The sequence below is a fragment of the Ambystoma mexicanum genome, chromosome 6p (genome assembly GCF_040938575.1).
Source record: "Ambystoma mexicanum isolate Mex_15411 chromosome 6p, UKY_AmexF1_1, whole genome shotgun sequence".
NCBI lineage: Eukaryota > Metazoa > Chordata > Amphibia > Caudata > Ambystomatidae > Ambystoma > Ambystoma mexicanum.
In genome coordinates, this window is record NC_090935.1 from 1,469,763,685 (window position 1) to 1,469,777,903 (window position 14,219).

General features: G+C 49.9%; 1 protein-coding gene across 4 annotated transcripts in view; it reads left to right on the plus strand.

Moving 5' to 3' along the window:
- The window catches only part of NAAA (N-acylethanolamine acid amidase), a 539,996-nt gene that overhangs the window by 125,051 nt on the left and 400,726 nt on the right, over positions 1-14,219 (plus strand). For all 4 annotated transcript variants that reach the window (XM_069626299.1, XM_069626298.1, XM_069626296.1 and 1 more), the window contains exon 3: positions 4,439-4,565. In XM_069626299.1, coding sequence (XP_069482400.1) covers positions 4,439-4,565 — 127 coding nt within the window. The remainder of the gene's footprint in view (positions 1-4,438; positions 4,566-14,219) is intronic.

Sequence of the window (14,219 nt, forward strand, 5' to 3'; positions counted from 1 at the left end):
GCTTGTATCTTTATTCTACAGGTTGCCCAGGTGGGGGGGATCTCCACACAGAACTGTGTTTAACAGTAGTGACCAGTATTTCTGCCAATTGTTCTCACCAACTGCTTTCCTCTTACCTCTATTACGAACTGATTTGTGTGCCATTTAAACCTACAGTTGATGCACTTTAAAGAGATCTAATAGTAATTGTGGTACCACGTAGCACTGTATATTTGCCATAATAGATAACTTAGTACAAAGTGAGTTATCGTGATATTGTACATAACCTTGAATATTAATTATATAAAGACTGTGTTTTAATCGATACAGTGTGCGGACATTCCTTTGTGGGTGCTTGGGGACTACACTGTACTTAAGAACCAGCCTGCAGCTCACCTCCTGAGAAGCTAGGCCTTGATTGCTTGTCCATTGCTACCTTATTGAGAATCTTGACAGGGGTCCTCTGTGCCTCTCTTCTACCAAATAGAGAGTGGATGTACAGACCCCCCACCCTCCGGTCCTTCACAAGCATGTTCCCCAGTTTTGTAATCACCAGAAACAGACCTTGGTCCGAGTGACGTCGCACATGGACCGCAGGTAGCAATCATGATCAAACACAATGAGAATCGAAACATCACATAGTATGAGAATCAGAATTGAAAAGTAACAGATGCAGTTTTACAAATAAATACATATGAAATGTACACAGTAGCAAAGCGGTGTGCCTGAAAGGCCCTTTAAAATGTGCTGATGTACATGGTGTGAAAAAGGGGAAGTCGTGGGCAGGTAGCGGACAGTCTGCAGGCAGCCCTGCAAAGACGTCCGTGTCTGCAGTGTGCAGCTGTGTAAAGAGGACGTAGATGAGGGCGGTACCTGTGCTCACAGGAGCGCGAGCAGCACCGTGGATGTATGATATGATATGATATGATATATATAGCACCTATACACAGTGTTTCAAAGTGCTTCAAGGCAAGGGAGGGAACAAGGGAAAATGCAATTACATTCTTACAGGCCATGAACAGTAAGGATGTGAAATTAACTATTGTACTTGGTGTGATGACATTTCACATAGTGCAAGAGCTAAGACATAGATAAGGAAGGGAGGGGGAGAGTGGGAAGGAAATGGAAACAAATAGGCAACTACCAGACTAGGCCTGATGACATTTCTGGTAGAGCCGGAGAAAAACAAAAGGTGAAGGAGAGGGGTGCAGAAAGGGAGGGGAGGAACAAAACATGCGACTATCGTACTATACTAGGCCTGACGACATTTGATAGTGCTGGGGGGGAGGGACAAGTAAGGGGGAGGAGACAGACGAGGTTGCTATCATACTAGGTTGTGGGACAATTCTGATAGAGTAAGTGCATAGAAGAAAGTAAGGGGAGGAGATAGGAAAAAGGGAGAAAGGGAGAGGAGGAGAGAATGGGAGAGTAAGCAGTCAAAAAGAGTGAAGAAGTTAGAAATAGATAAATAAATAATATAAAGAAAGCGGAAATGGAGGTGAGAATCAAAAGTGAGGAGATAGACAGAGGAGTGAGTTTTTAAGAGAAGAGTAAGGAGGTAGTTGAAAGAAATGACAAATAGCGGAGTTGAAAATAGAACAGAGGGGGGAAAGCTGAGGAAAGGGAAAACCGACCAACAGAGCAGGACAGTAATCAAAACGTGAGAAAATAGATGAGATACGTTTTGTAGCATGGAAAGAGAGAAAAACACAGATATCAAGTAAGTTAAAGAGCTATGAACGACGGGTCTGGCAGTAGAGGAGATGTGATGAAGTTCCCTCCTCATATGGGGCTTCCTCTGCATATACATCTAAACTACCTCTGCAATTTTCCCTGCACTGCCCTTGTCACCCTGCTACTTTACTTGGTAACAGCACCCAAAAGCTTTCTGTGCGTTCCTCCTTACATGCAGTCTCTCTGTTTGCTCGCTATTGGGTAGTCCTTATCTCTCTGCATTTTTCGCACCTGGGACACTGCATCCTTCTCTCTTAGGGTGCACTGTTCCAGTTGCAATTTTTACCTAGATTTCCAGATTTTTCCTTCCCTCTAGTGTCAGTAGGAGGGACATGAGGGGACTGACGGGTGTTAGCGGTGGCACCGTGCCGCATGCTCTCCAATGCATAAGTCACACTATTATTATTCATTACTGATATTAACATTATCCGACATTAACATATGTGCAGGCATCTCATTTCTGACCATTTGGCCTCTTCAAGGAACCTGTGAAGATCCTCCTTCTTACATTCCCTTTTTCTGTCTCCTCATCATTCCCTGGATAGTGGAATTGTGGGGTGGGGTCCTTATCTGGGCTTTCTAGAGTCCAGGGAAGGAAGGGTTTGGCGTCCTAGTCTAGGTGAACTTCCTTGCTAATGTGACATAGGCTAAGAGATTCCTCCCCAAGAACAAGGTCTCACTGTAGTAAGCAGAGAGAGTACTACCTGTAGGCAGTGTGAGTACCCCATATTGGAAGCTGTCTGCTGGGGCGAACCCATCAGCGAATCTACACCGCATCAGCACAGGGATACACACCAGCGTTCCCTTGGGTCACGTTGGGACTAGAAGGCAGTGTTATGGCCCTATCAAAGAGAGGCATGTCGCAGAGGGCTGCGAAGACCAAAGAAGCACATTTGGAGACAGCTGGGGAAGAGTGGTAAAGAAACAGGAGACGGGATGCCATAGGAGAGACCCAGGAGGCAGGAGAAAGAAAGAAATGGGAGACTTGAAGTGAGACCAGAGAAGAGACAGAGGGCAGGGGAGAGGAAGAACAAATGGATGGGGGTCCGAGGAGGCTGGGAAAGATGTTGGCTGAATGAGATCGGAGGCTGGAGGATAGCCCAGGGAAGCTGGGAAAGGACCCAGAATGCATAGGAGAGAGACTAAAGAGGTTGGAGAGTGAAGGAGAGACAGAGGGCGTAGAAGGGTGCCTAGGAACCTGTGTAGAGGAAGATCCGCTGGGCTTAGGAGAGAGACCCAAGAGGTTGAGGATGGAGATAACAAGGAGTCTGAGGATAAAAGGACATAGGACGTTGGAAGATAGAGATTGCCAAGTTAGCTCTGATTACAGAGGTGTCTAGGAAGGTGGTGGTGAGAGAAGTTATGGAGGAGGTGATAAGAGAAGCAGGCATTAATATAGAGGTGCTTAAAAAGAAAGCACTTAACAGAGAGGAGATAATTGGAAAAAAGTGGACGTGCGAGGCCGAAAATCACAAGGGGAAGAGGAGGAGGAAGGGACGGTCAAGGGGAAAAGAAAAGAGCTAAGTGGTGGAGGAGCCAGAGATAAGACACACTAGGAAGCCTGCGATGGCTGGAGGAACGACCACAAGGTGAAGTCGTCTGGATGGAGGGGAAGATGGGGAAGGAATAAAGGGTTCGATGTCGTTTTACCGACAGTTTTTTCAATGAATTTTTAACTGAAAAAAATCCATTAAAAAAACTCATCAAATTTGTTTACTTTTATTTTTGGGGGTCATCCTCCCCAACCCCCCCATTTCCCTGTTAATAACCCCACCACAACCCCCTACCCATCTCTTTTAACCCCTTAACCCCATATATATATATTTCGATTAGTTTGTTTGATGGCATTTTTTCAGTAAAAAGTCCATCGAAAAAACTACTGTCGGCAAAAGGACGTCCTACCGGAATAAGTGAAGGTTACCATAGCTATGAGTCAGTGGTCGTAGGCTCCGGTGGAAAAAGAGGTTGGGCTGGAAGATTTTGGAACCTAGAATACAGGAGAAGTAGGTGGTGAGATGCATAGAATGGGGCCTGTAAAGTCCTTAGAGTGGCTGCCTGTGGATCTGGACCCTAGTTTACTGTCCGCACCAGTGCAACATCAATTACCGAAGCAACCATTAAGCTCCAATGCAGAGTTGATACTCAGGCGGTAGACCCTAGTTGTCCAGGATCATCGTCAAGGAGATCACCAGAGACTGAGACTTTGCTCACTGAGGAATTGTGAGAGACATTTCTTATGCAGCAATTTTTTTATTTGTGACACTTCGCACATTCTTTATTTGATTTTGGTATGTTAAGGAACCGGGAAGGACAAGGACTTGGCCCAAGTGAGAAATGAGGAACTTTCACTTTGAATTTCTCTGAGAGTCGCTGACCCGAGTATACCGAGAGAGCTTACCACACTTTACAGAACGACATACCGACAATTCTTTGGGTTTTAATCCCATTCTTTTACCTTGAGTGAATTGCTTTATTCCTAAGTGTTGGGACACATTTGTCACACCTGGCCTATAAATTGTCCTTTCGCACATAGTGGCAGGTACTAGTTTTTCTCATTATGAAACTTTTAATTTGATTCTTAGAAAAAAGGTTTTTATATTTCTTCAATGTGATGTGGATGTTCTGATGTATTAATTAATCTCGAATTCCAAGTAAAATCTATTACAGTGAAATGGAATGTTAGATTAAACGTATTAATGTATGCCCTTGCCTTTTTCTATTTAAGGTATTGTACAAGTATTATTGCGCAAGACTGCAAAGGACATATTTATCATGGCAGGAACTTGGATTACCCCTTTGGCAACGCATTGAGAAATTTAACAATTGATGTGAACTTTGTGAAAGATGGAAAGGTATGAACGTCTAAAAATGATGCTATTCTTTAGTGGTATGTATGTAGATGTACTTGTGCAGGGTTCAAGTAGTCCGCAATGAGGGAGAATATTCTTGCAGATCAATGTTGACATTAACTTTATCATTGCAACTGTAGAACCTGCACTTCATTGTTCAGACCCTACACACTATCAGTCACATCATGCAGGCCCACTGAGCCACATCTAATTATGCTACACACGCCATCAGCCACATTCAATTATGCTCTGTAAAGTCAGCCATGTTCTGAACACGCCTAAGCAAGCATTTGCGGGAGATGTGCCTGTGCAGCCATTACGAACCCCTCCCCCCGGTGCTCTCTGCACACCTCAGCCGTGCCCTGGACACATCTAGGCCCCTCTTCAGACATTGCACCTAGTCTCCTTGTGCCTCTGCTTGATTCCTGGCCAGTATTTCCAGTCTTCACTGAGTTCTGCATCCCTTGCTAGGCTCTGATCTCCAGCCATGCTCTGCTCCCCCAGCCGTGCTATCAGCTTCTGCGCACTCATTTAGGATCTACATGTTGTCCAACAGCTCCTTTGTGCTGGGAGGGTGTAGCAGGTGGTGGAGTATTCATGGTGGGGGGGTTGTAGCAGGTGGTAGAGTATTCATGGGGGGCACTGCAGGGAAAGGTAATTACACATGTACACACATGGCCTTTGGACTGACCCTTACCTAGAGAATGGGAGGTTGGGGGTCTTTGCAAGAAGATTTCAAGGTGAAAAAGATATACTTTATACTTGATGCCCTCCACATGCATAAAATGTTGGCCATGTGACCCTAGCAAAGATTGGAGATCATTACACCGCCACTTTAGCTCTAGACTATGACCGTAACAATTGGGAAATGCATGCAGATTGCTGGGCTACCTTCAGAGGTAGTTCTAAGAGCTCATCATGCATTTAAAGAGCATGTTGTTTCAGGATGTAGTGTCATTTTTAGTTTTGGCTAGTAGGTGGTGCTTCAGCGCTACCTATTAGTGAACACTATTGCATGGAGTACAGCTACCATGGAGATGTTTGGTCATTTACCCACCCATTGACTGTCCATAACCATACTAATTCCAGTGGCTATTTCCTCCCAGTACCTGCTCCTCCACGCCCAAACACACACACACCCCTGAGGGGGGGGGTCTCTTTGAGCTTTGTCAATCAGTAACATCAAACTTTGACCTGCCAGCATTATTTCTAAACTGTTTTATGAGAGTTAATGACTTAATTGCATCTGTAAAACACGGTACTGGTGTAATAGAAATGTGTTAACTAAATGTCCCTTCAGCCCCTTGATTTAAATCCGCTCCTTGCACAGAAGTCCTGTTAAAACGGTTGTCTATCAATGCTTGTTTTTATCTGACTTTCTGACTACTCACTCCTGATGGTACAATGTCCACTCATTGCCAGGGTTTTTTTCACCAAGTTTATTGCCGCTGATTTTCCGCTTAAAAAACTCATAGAAAAATATGGGGTGGTTAAAGGTATATAAGGGGTAGGGGGTGTGGCAAATAGGTAGTTAAAAAAACTTGGATGGGGAACCCCCCAAATAAAATAAAAAAATGTGAGTTCAGCCAAAAACCGGCTGAAAAAACTCAGCTAAAAAATCCTGGTGATAGAACCCTCCTTATATGGGGCAGAATATGAGCTGTAAAGTAATGTGATTGCATTTGACTATTATATAATGCTTATTCCCCACCTTAAAATGTGTCAATCCAGACATGTCTTTAGATGCAAGAACATGTTCTAAATTGTGAATCCGGCTCTGCCCATTGTACACCATCATTTAATTTTATTGCGTGAATATATTCTTTACATCTAACCATTTATTAAGTGACCATCAATAAATAAGCTATTTTCAATGACATATAACAATGTCTTATTCATGCATTACCTTCCCTGAATGAATATCCTTGGTAATCACTGGTCCAAACATTTTGTGGACAATAGGCAAGAAACGCCACGGCCTTGGAGCAAGCTTCAAAAGGGCCTAAGATTAGGGGGCGCTGTTGTGCCCAGCGAAGATGGCCGCCTGATTCTCGGCTCCGTACTGCGAGGCACCTTCTTATCGTGATTCTCCTGTCTGCCCCGGTGCCACGATCATCCGACACTCCAGGGAGACTGCTGGGGAGTCCGGACACCCGCGGTCCAACTGCCGCCCCCGGAGCCGCTCCTGCGGCGGAGATACGACTCGTCGCGGGCTGAGCGGGAGGGAGAGCTTTCCCGTCCCCGCACACGGATCCATGGGATCACAGCTGAGTCCCGCTGCTTGAGGCCTCCTGAGGGGGAGGGGCGCTTCACTCGGTTACGCACTCGCCCTCCCCCACTTGCTACAAGAGCGGCTGGCCTCTTTCTCCCTAATCCTGTGGACGTCGGATCTGGACTCCAGAGCGTTTCGCTCCGCTGCCCCATCCTGGGCGGCGTGCTGCCGGGCAGGTGCGCCCCCGACCCCCACGCTTGACTCCGCGAGGCCGCGCCGATGACAGGCGGCTCGCGGCCCACTGCGGGGTTGGGGCGCCCTGCTTGAACTGCACGGCCACCCCCCCCACCGGCTACTGGCACGGCAAACCTCATCCTCTTCACCAGGGAGCCCCCCCACTACGGACATCGGAGCGCTCCGCTCCGCTTCCCCATCCTGGGGGGCGGGCTGCACACCACACCACTGGACTCTGGGATTCCGGCTGCGGGCGGTGAGTTCCCCCCTTCCTCCGGGCCCCGATCCCCGGCCCCACGACTCTTATATCCCGGGGGCCGCGGGTGTCTCCGGGTGCGGGGTGAGGCGAGGTGTGTGCGCCCCGGTTCTGCCTCATTCTAACCTTCCCGGGCATGTGGCCCGTCGACATGGCAATTCAGCTCTAAGGCGCTCTGAGGAGCCTGCCCCTTCGGCTGCTCTCCCTCCCGCACCGGAGTGCGCTGGGACCACCAACCACCAACATTCCAGGTGTCACTGCTTCTGGGCCCCAATTGCCCTTGGATCCCTCCTTTCACTACCAGCTTTACGGCTTCTATCGGGGGCGCTCCTCTCCAGTGGTCTCTCCCCCGGCCAGCAGCCCCCTCCTCGGGCCCTTAGGAGGTGATAACCCGCACAGAAATATCATCAAAGGTTTCTCACCGAACCCCCCGTCTGGGGGACCTAACCTCCAGGGATGCTCCGGGGCCCATCCACTCGCCTTCAGTGATCAGCACTGTATACCACCCACCTCACTGCACTGTACGGTCGGGGTCTTCAACACCACATCAGCACCTGCGACTCTGGCTATTGCTGCCTCTACTACGGGTCACCACCACTCGGCCCCTGACCACCCCTACAGACTCTCCGGCGAGGTGCTCAGGTCCGCCTGAAGTTTATCGACCCCCTCGTGCTCCGGCGGGACCCCCCATCGGAGACACCATATCCCTTCACTCCTGGTGCTCTGCCTGGGCCTCCCGCCCACACGTCTCCCTAACGATCCTGGTGTCTCCCCTGGTGGCCCTACCCCATCTCTTTTGCATTCAGGGTTCCCCCCCTTTTTTCGGCAACATGTCAACACGAACCGGCAAGAAACAATCCTCCATCAATATCTTCACAAACCCTCGGGGACCCCTGGAGCTGAGGCGTCATCACTGGAACCTTCCCCCTCACTGTCACTGGAACCATCCGACTCCCAGAAAATGATGGAGTTTATCCGAGAGGGGTTCACCACACTTCATAGTAAACTCGATGACATGAACGGCACGATCTCATCTATCAAGGCACACATGGAGAGGACTGATGGTCGGGTTACGGAGATCGAGACACGGGTGAGCGCCGCCGAGGACGGTCTGGGTTCCCTTCGTGCGGAGGTCTCCACGTTATCTGCCCGCGTTACGGAGGTTGAGAAGAAGAACGAAGACCTCGAATCCCGTTCGAGGCGCAACAACCTCCGTATAATCGGGGTGCCAGAGGATAATATACACGAACCCATGGAAGACTACGTGGAGGGCATGCTACTCCAACTACTCGACTCCCCTAAACTCTCCCCGCAGTTTGCGATCGAGAGGGCCCACCGCTCACTTATGGCAAAACCCAAACCTGGAGCACCCCCACGCCCGATCATAGCCAGGGTCCTGAACTTTCGCGACCGCGATGCACTCCTCAGGGCGGCGAGGGCCAAGGGGGACCTTCTCCTGGGTGCAGCCAGGATCCATCTATATCCAGACTTTTCTGTGGCAGTTCAACGTGAGCGAAAAACCTTCCTGGCAGTGAAGAAGAGGCTGCGTGACCTCCATGTTAAATATGCAATGTTATACCCCGCCAAACTGCGTATCGAACACACAAACCGGGTATACTTTTTCACTCTCCCCGAGGAGGCATCCAGGTTCATTGATGAACACTTTCCTGGCTGAAATGCCCCCTCGGCGGCCACTGACACTTGCTCGCAACAGATCGCCCCAACTGCTGAACTGTCACCGTCTAATCCTGCTTGTCTGAATTTCTGTAATCCCGCTATTACCTGATTAGTCTATTGAATAGCGCCTCATTCACACTTTTGACAAAATGTTGGTTTCACTGTTGTGGTTTCTCACTGTGATTGTTACCCCCAGATTCATTGGCCCTTCACAACATGTCCGGGTCGCCGGGCAGTCTCCTACTCGGTCCACCCCCTTCCCTGATGGGCTTTGGTGGGCCGCCAAATGCTTTTCTCCCCCTGGTTCACCTCTCCTTAGGATTCTCTCTCACAGTTGAGCTAATACGCTCCTTGGTCCAGTGGATCGGTTATACACATTTTTTTTTCTTCAATCCAGTTCTCTTGTTCCACCACCTGCTGCCCATCTCTCCTACCGTCACCCATGGAACCCCCCCTGGGTGGGTACGGGTAATACTAGTGGGCACTATGTTTATCCTTAAATTGCCTTAAAGTTCGGAGCTTCGCCGCCAGGCCGGTACATAGGCCCCCCAGGCGTTGATGCCATCGTGTTTGTTTTGGTTGCTTGGGTGTGGGTTGTTCATCCCTTCGTTTGGGGGGGGGATGTGGGTGGGGGAGGGGGGATCGGGGTTAAATGTTAAAAGCAGCTTGGTATTCTCAGAAAGAGCAGAGCCCGAAGCATCATGGCCCCATCGGCGTTTTCGATTGATCCACAGTAAGCACCGCCCATGGGGAGCACATTTCCACCCGCCCGTATTTCTCTATGGCTATCCCTAGAGGGTCGAGTGGGGAAACCCTGACATTCATGAGTTGGAACGTGCGGGGATTGGGTAATCATAAGAAAATGAGATTACTACAACTTCAAGCCGAGAGACATGGGACTAAAATCCTCTTCCTTCAGGAGACACATGCCTGCACAGAATACTGCGAAAAATTTGCTAAAACATGGGGCCCCCAAAGATACTTCACCACCTATTCCACTCAGAGCCGCGGGGTTATGACCCTTATTCACAGAAGCCTCAGGTACAACCCCATAGCCACGATTATCGACCCCCTGGGCAGGTACGTTTTACTCCACGGTATCCTACAGAATAAGGAAGTAGTCCTGTTGAATATATACGGTCCCAACATTGATGATCCCGGATTTTACTCTGATCTTATAACTCTCTTGGATGGCTTCCCTCTGGTACCGATTCTCTGGGGAGGCGATTTCAACACGATATTTGACGTGGACTTGGACAGATCTGGCTCCAGACCCCGTCAACTCTCCAGAGCGGCCTACACTACACTCTCCTCTCTTCCCCGTTTATCCTTATTTGACGCATGGAGGCTTCTCTACCCTGATTCCCGCTCTTATTCCTTCTACTCTACGGTCCACGATTCCTTCTCTCGGATCGACAGATGGCTGTTGTCTGATGGGCTGATAAGGAGTGTATCGGGCATGACAATCCTCCCCAGGACCCTATCCGATCACTCCCCTGTAACCGTTACACTATGCTGGGGCCCAGATCGGGATCGATCCAGACACTGGAGAATGAAGCCGCATTCTTTACTCGATTCGGTGTTTAGCTCTGAGATGGAATCGGGGATCGAGGAGTTTTTCGAGATCAATACCAACTCCGTGTCCTCACAGGCTACCCTCTGGGAATCCTTTAAGGTCTACATCAGAGGCATAGCCCTCTCCAAGGAAAATGGCATCCTCAAAACTATTCGCAGGGAGATCGCCGAGAGCGAGGCCACGTTATCCTCGCTTGAAGCGCGGTATTCCCTAGATCCAACCCCTGTAACCCTCGCCTTAATCGGCACTGAATTGGACACCTTCCGCGCTCTCGCGGACCGCGAGCTGAAGTTTCTTGATAATCCCGGGCGAGCGAGGAGGTACGGTGAGGGCGAACGCCCTGGCCGTCTCCTAGCCAGACTCCTCCGCCATGAGTTCGGCTCCCCGCCCATTCCCGGAATTCAGAGACCCGATGGTTCCATGGCCACCTCCCCTGGAGATATCAATGTGGAATTCCTTTCCTTCTACCAATCTCTATATGCACACTCTGACAGTGCCACCGATGCAGAGATCGATGCTTATCTAAATGGTCTCCCACTCTCGGTTCTCTCTCCCGACACCATCAGATCCCTCGAGAATCCATTCACCCCTGAGGAGTTCTCAGATGCTATAGACTCTCTATCCTCGGGTAAGGCCCCAGGCTCAGACGGTATCCCCGTCGAGTTTTATAAACAGTTCAAATCCATCCTGCTCCCCCACCTGGTGGCTCTATGGGAGGAATCCTTGGAGGCAGGCCAGTTTCCCCCTTCACTCCGCGAAGCCACCATAACAGTCCTACTAAAACCTAACAAACCCCCGACTCAATGCGGCTCTTACCGCCCGCTTTCACTGATCAATTGCGATGTTAAAATTTTCGCAAAATTACTCGCCCTACGACTGGTCCCCTACATGCCACACATCATCCACCCTGACCAAGCGGGGTTCATCCCGGGCCGCTCCACTTCCTTAAATCTGAGACGTCTTTTCAATATTATGAGTAGAGTGAACCCTGGCGTACACGCGGTGGCCGCGACCCTAGACATGCAAAAAGCTTTTGATTCTGTCTCGTGGAGCTACCTTTGGCGGGTGCTCGATAAATGCAAATTTGGTCCCACCTTTGTATCCTGGGTCAAGCTACTTTACTCCAACCCCGTCGCTAGAGTTCGCACTGAGGACCGCTGCTCCCCCCTATTCCAAATAGCTAGGGGCACCAGACAAGGCTGCCCCTTCTCGCCCTTAATCTTCGCTGTGGCAATGGAGCCGTTTGCGGACATGCTTCGCCAGAACCATGCACATAGAGGTCTACGTACGGCCGGCTCCTCAGATATAGTCTCTCTATATGCCGATGATGCTCTTCTCTATATCCGCTCCCCCGAAACTAACCTTGCCCCAATACTTGCAGACATTACTCTCTTCGGGCGGATCTCCGGTCTCACAGTGAACTGCTCTAAATCAACCCTTTTTCCTCTCTCACCCAGCACGCTCCCCCCTCCCGATACCTTGGGATTCGCATGGGCCCAATCTAGATTCACTTACCTGGGCGTAGTGGTGTCACGGCATACTGAACGAGTCTTGGACGATAATTTTCAGTCATACCTCACGAACCTTATGATAAAAATACAGGCCTGGAACAAACTCCCGATCTCACTGGCAGGCAGGATAGGGGTACTGAAGATGGTGGTACTCCCCCAACTCCTGTACAGGTTTACTAATATTCCGCTGTGGCCAGGAGCTGAATTCTTTCAGACATTGACACGCTCTCTTAACTCCTTCCTCTGGCATTCCGGTGCGGTCCGCCTTAAGCTTAAGACCCTCTCTGCCCCAATGGAGGCGGGTGGCTTTGGGGCACCAGACTTCCTCAAGTACTGGCTGGCGGCTCAACTCCAGCATACTGCACACTGGTTCAACATATCAGACCCCCCACCCCATGTTAGACTGGAAAGGCTGTCAGTCAGCGACCGTGACATCCGATCTCTGGTGTTCATACCAACCCCGGCGATGCCAGACTCACTGGACCCAGCGACATGCACATCCTTGGCCTTGTCCAAAGCCTGGCAAATGTTGGGCATCACCCATCCCTTTCACGGTAACTTCCCAATTTGGAATTTCCTCCCCGGAGTCCCACGAGTTCCTCCCTCCGTGGTTCGCACATGGGCCGAGGCGGGTTATGAGCTGCTGCGCGATATATTCGAACAAGGTAATTTTATAGAATGGCCCGACCTCCCGGCCCCCCTTAGACTGAAACCCTCCGTCTGGCTTCAGTACTCATCCCTACGTAGAGTCCTCAAGCACAAGTACACAGGCTTCCCAACATTGCCTCCAGACGAGCCTGCAATCACCGAGCTTTCCTCACCTGAACCAATGAGGGGCAAAATCTCCAGATTGTACACCTTACTCCAAACCAGATCACCCCCCACATTCCCCAAACTACGGCGCTCCTGGGAGACAGATCTCGGCCTCGAGATAACCGATGAACGCTGGTCCCACATGTGTGCACGGATCCATGGTGTGTCCTTCAACTCCCGGTTCAAACTGATCCAATTTAAGGTGACCCACAGGTACCACTACACCCCGACCAGGCTACACCACATCTCTAGCGACTCCTCCCCCAGGTGCCCTAGATGCGGCTACGAGGAGGCCGATTACATCCACATGATCTGGGCATGTCCTCGACTCACCCAATTCTGGACCTCAGTGTGCTCCACTACATCGACCATCCTCGAATCTCCCATCCTTCCATCTCCAATGAAATGCCTATTTCATGATTTCCCTGAACTCCACCGCGACTCCAGGAAACTGGCCGGCCTTTGCATGCTACTAGCGGTGCGTACAATCCTACTCTGCTGGTTACGGCCTACCCCCCCCACCCACGCGCAGTGGCTCAAAGCAGCTACATGGGCCTCCGACACTGAAGAATCCTGGGCGGTCCAACAACCCGCCTGCTCCAGGCCTAGAGACATATGGCAGAAGTTCCGCTCGTTCATGTCCTCCACCAACACCGACTCAGATTCTGTATCCCCAGCTCCCTCTCCTAACTCAGCCTTAGGGGGCCCCTGAGCTGTCTTTCATTTACCTGTTATTTCGACCCTCGATGGACCCCCAGGTGCATATGTCGTTACCTTTTCCTTTATGTATCCCATTGATATGTATTGCATGTAACATGCCGATTACCCTGTTTTGCTTCCAAGGCTCTATTGTAATTCACCTGTTTCTGTGTTGCCAAGCTGAATGAATAAACAAAAGTTTAAAAAAAAAAAGGGCCTAAGATTCCCCAGGAATGTCAACAATTAAACGAGCAGTGGCAGACCTTTTACACCCAATCAATTGAGGCCTGGCAACATGGAGGCACATATGAAGGAAAAGAGAGGACCAAGAAAGACACCTAAAAAAAGAATGAAGGGGTAGTGAACCTTGTTGAACCCCCCCCCCCCCCCCCCGACTGCCTGGCTCTTGTAAAACAACACTAAACATGCTTTTACATGTCAGACATCTTTTAGAAACTGCTGGACGTTATCCTGAAAAAAAGGGAGATGCGCCCAATTCTAGACTCTTACACTCTAATTTAGAGAAATTGTGCCAAGGTGACGATGGCTCATCTGACGCGTCAGGGGACAGATTCTGATGAAACCTTTAACCTGATAGAACAGGGGTCAGGCAGTCCGTAGGAGTGGGCAACAGAAGGGACCCGGCCAGGCACATCCAAGGACACATCTAGGGGTAGCC